This window comes from Eretmochelys imbricata, unplaced genomic scaffold (assembly GCF_965152235.1).
Source record: "Eretmochelys imbricata isolate rEreImb1 unplaced genomic scaffold, rEreImb1.hap1 Scaffold_39, whole genome shotgun sequence".
Taxonomy (NCBI): Eukaryota; Metazoa; Chordata; order Testudines; family Cheloniidae; genus Eretmochelys; species Eretmochelys imbricata.
In genome coordinates, this window is record NW_027554351.1 from 18353 (window position 1) to 21898 (window position 3546).

The 3546-nt window shown below is 58.1% G+C and overlaps 1 protein-coding gene across 1 annotated transcript; it reads right to left on the minus strand.

Moving 5' to 3' along the window:
* Positions 1–917: 917 nt before the first annotated feature.
* LOC144258830 (galactoside alpha-(1,2)-fucosyltransferase 2-like) lies at positions 918–1961 on the minus strand. Its single transcript, XM_077806950.1, has one exon. It carries the CDS (start codon positions 1959–1961, stop codon positions 918–920), a length of 1044 nt encoding a protein of 347 aa, XP_077663076.1.
* Between the last annotated feature and the right edge of the window lie 1585 nt (positions 1962–3546).

Consider the following 3546-nt stretch of genomic DNA (forward strand, 5'->3'; position numbering starts at 1 on the left):
CAGGGGATAGAACCCAGGAGTCCTGGCGCCCAGCCCTCCCTGCTTTTTTCAAAGGGCTAGTCTCATCAAACTGAAAGGAATTAGGAACCGAAGCGGCCTGGAGGAAGAATTTAATCAGACCCATGTGGCTACTGATTGGGGATTGTTTACCAAACACCTGACTACTTGCCCAGACAGCCACTATTCCACGCTTGAGGAAGAAGACTGTACTGGTCACAGACTGACCTGGTTTAGAGAGGAAGTGAAAGCAGCAATAACAAATGGAAGTACGGGGAAAGTGGACAGTATATAAACCAGAAACTAGGGATGGTAGAAAATTGATAAGGGAAGCAAAGGGAAACAAGGCACATTCTATGGCCTGCAGTGTTGAGGACAATAAGGAGGCTGTTTTTTTTTTTTTTTAATGTATATTAAGAACAAAAAGAATCCTGACAATGCTATTGGTGCATTTTAGATGGAAATGGTAGAATTATCAATAATGCAGAAAAGGCAGAATTGTTCAATAAATATTTTTGTTTTGTGTTTGGGGGGAAAAACAGATGATGTCATATCACATGGTGATGCTAATGCTCTTTCCATTCCACTCAAATCTCAGGAGGCTGCTAAACAGCAGCTATCAAAGTGAGACATTTTAAAATCAGCAGGTCCAAATAACTTACAGCCAAGAGTTTTAAAAGAGCTAGCTGAGAAGCAAGTTTTAACCATTCAACCTCATGATGGACCCATTTGGTGACTCCTAGGAGAAGGTCGGCAGAATGAACACACATCATCTTTCCCCACCCCCCTCCCGGTCAGTACCTGACCAAGGTCCATGCTGATGCCCCCTAAACTCCCCAGGGCTGCATACCCCAGCTCGGGGCTGGCCCACTATCCCAGCGGATCCTGCTGGTGGCCTGCAGGCTGGATTCTTTCTGTCCCTATGTCCCACTCCGCAGTGGGGAGAGATCAGCGTTGATCCCGATCCACTCGGGGAGGAAGGCAGCCTCAGGCTTGAAGACCCGGAGGAAGGGGGAGTCGGGGAGGGTGTAGTTGGCTAAGTAGATGGTTTCCCCACCGACCAGGTAGCCGACCCAGATGCCGAAGGTCCCAATGGTCATGATCGTGTGGTTGCAATGAGCCAAGAGAGCGAAATCCCTCCCTGGCGACGACTCCTTCCCGTCCCCCGAGAAATACACATCTCCCCGTGAGGCGTCGATGTTCTCCCGGCACCACTCCATCCCATTGCTGGTGACCACAAAGACCGGCTCCTGGTACTTGGCCCGGAAGTAGCCCATGGCCTTCTCCAGGTAGGCCTTGTCCGCCACCACCCCCTTCCAGATCTGTGGCATCACCCGGACGTAGTCCCCCCTCCGGACGTGGACACCCACGTAGGTCACGTTCCGGCGCTGCCCACGCAGCCCGGCCAGGTACCGGTTGGCCTCCTCCTTGACGTGGTCGTGGAAGGAGAATTCCTGGAGGATCTCCTGCCGGAGGTGGTGGTAGAAGGTCCAGGAGCAGGGGTAGCCCGTCAGCCGGACGTATTTCCCCTTGATGTGCCTGTACTCCTCCGACATCCAGTCGTGGAGCCCATAGTTCCTCCACGGGATGCTCCGGACCACGTCGTTGGAGATCACGGGCAGGCTGATGCGGAAGACCGATGCCAGCTGCTGGTGCATCTGTGGGAGGATGTAGGCCTGGTGCCCGTTCATCTTGGCCAGGGCATAGAGGGTGGCGTATTCCCCCATCTGGTTCCCCAGGCGCCCGATGGAGTTCACGGTCCACATGCCCCGCTCCGTGGCAGGGGTTGTGGTGGGGGGCGTGGCTGGGGACCCCTTCGTTGCGTTCAAGGAAGGATGCCTCGGTCTTGCAGTGGGGAACCTGCTGCTCAGGTGGAGGAATATGGAGAGGGTCATGATGGCCAGCAGGTAGAGGCTGAGCTGGAGGGGCAGCCGGAAGGGGACCCAGGAGTCCGGGGCCGTCATGGCTCTCAGCAGTGATAGGAGAAAGGGGTCCCAGCCTGGGGAGAGAAGGAGCAGGGCGGGTGGGTGGTGAGTGGAGTGAGGGGAAGAGGGGAGGAATGGAGGGGATGGTTCGAGGAGATGGGAGAGGGTCTCCCAGGGCCAATAACCCCCCTTTCCCACAGCCCAGCTGAGGGACCAAGGGACTCCAGCTCCAGAAGAATGTCAGGGGAGGGGAGCAGAGTCATTCAGTTTTGGGAGGCTGAAGCCCCAAAGCCCCTTGACCCCGGATCGGCCCCTTCACCTGCCAGCCGACACCGGGCCAGGCAAGAACAGTCAGAGCAACGGTGTTTCCCCTCCCAGCTCTACTGGTGCCCCTCACTCCCAACCCACAGTCCCCTACTAGCCCGGCCCTGGGCTCCCCCACCCCCAGCTTCTGTGGGTTAAGTGCAGTGTTCGGGGAGAGGGCTGGGGTCGATGTGGTGCTGGGCTTCTTTGTGGCGTTGTCCCCTTTGGACCCCAACAGGCCTGGGGGTGGGGGGCAGAGGACAGGGCTGTGGGTGGCCAGGCTGGGGTGGGTGGGGGAAGGGGGGACGACAATTTCCTGTTCAGCCTCAGATCAGATCAGATCAAAAGCAAATAAGGAAAATTCCTCTGGGGCGGAAGAAATGCTGGCGGCTCTGAGGAGTGTGACACGATCCCGGATAGGCCCTGGGCCCTCCCCCCACTGGACCTCCCTCCCTCCCCAGAGCTGGGCATAGCCCCCCAGCCCCCACTTCTAACCACTAGACCCCATCCCACTCCCAGAGCTGGGGAGAGAACCCAGGAGTCCTGGCTCCCAGCCCCCTGCTCCAACCACTAGACCACACTCCCCTCCCAGAGCCAGGAAGAGAACCCAGGAGTCCTGGCTCCCAGCTCCCCCGCTCTAACCACTAGACCCCACTCCCCTCCCAGAGCTGGGGAGAGAACCCAGGAGTCCTGGCTCCCAGCCCCGCCCCCCCCGCTTCAACCACTAGTCCACACTCCCCTCCCAGAGCTGGGGAGAAAACCCAGGAGTCCTTGCTTCCATTTCCCCCCCTGCTCCAACCACTAGACCCCCCTCCCCTCCCAGAGCCAGGAAGAGAACCCAGGAGTCCTGGCTCCCAGCCCCCCCTGCTCTAACCGCTAGATCCCACTCCCCTCCCCGAGCTGGGGAGAGAATCTAGGAGTCCTGGCTCCCAGCCCCCTCCCTTTCTAACTAGTAGACCCCACTTCCCTGTCCCAGGGAGGGCGAAAGGACGTATGGGTCTATTTGTAGTTGGATTCTTTCTCCCCTCCAACCTCACCCATGGGACTGTACCACCTGGGCCCGGAGGCAGGTGGGGGCATGAGAAGGAACAGACGGGAGCCAAATTCTCCCCCCCCCCCACCTCCCACCCCAGATATTTCTTCCTTCCTAGTAACCCTTTGCCAGCCACTGGGAGAGAAACACAAACTGCCTTGGCGAGGGGAGCTGGAAGCCAGGACTCCTGGGTTCTCACCCCGGCTCTGGGAGGGGAGTGGAGTCTGGTGGTTAGAGCAGGGGGTGGGAGCCAGGACTCCTGGGTTCTCTATCCCCTCTCAAAAAGAA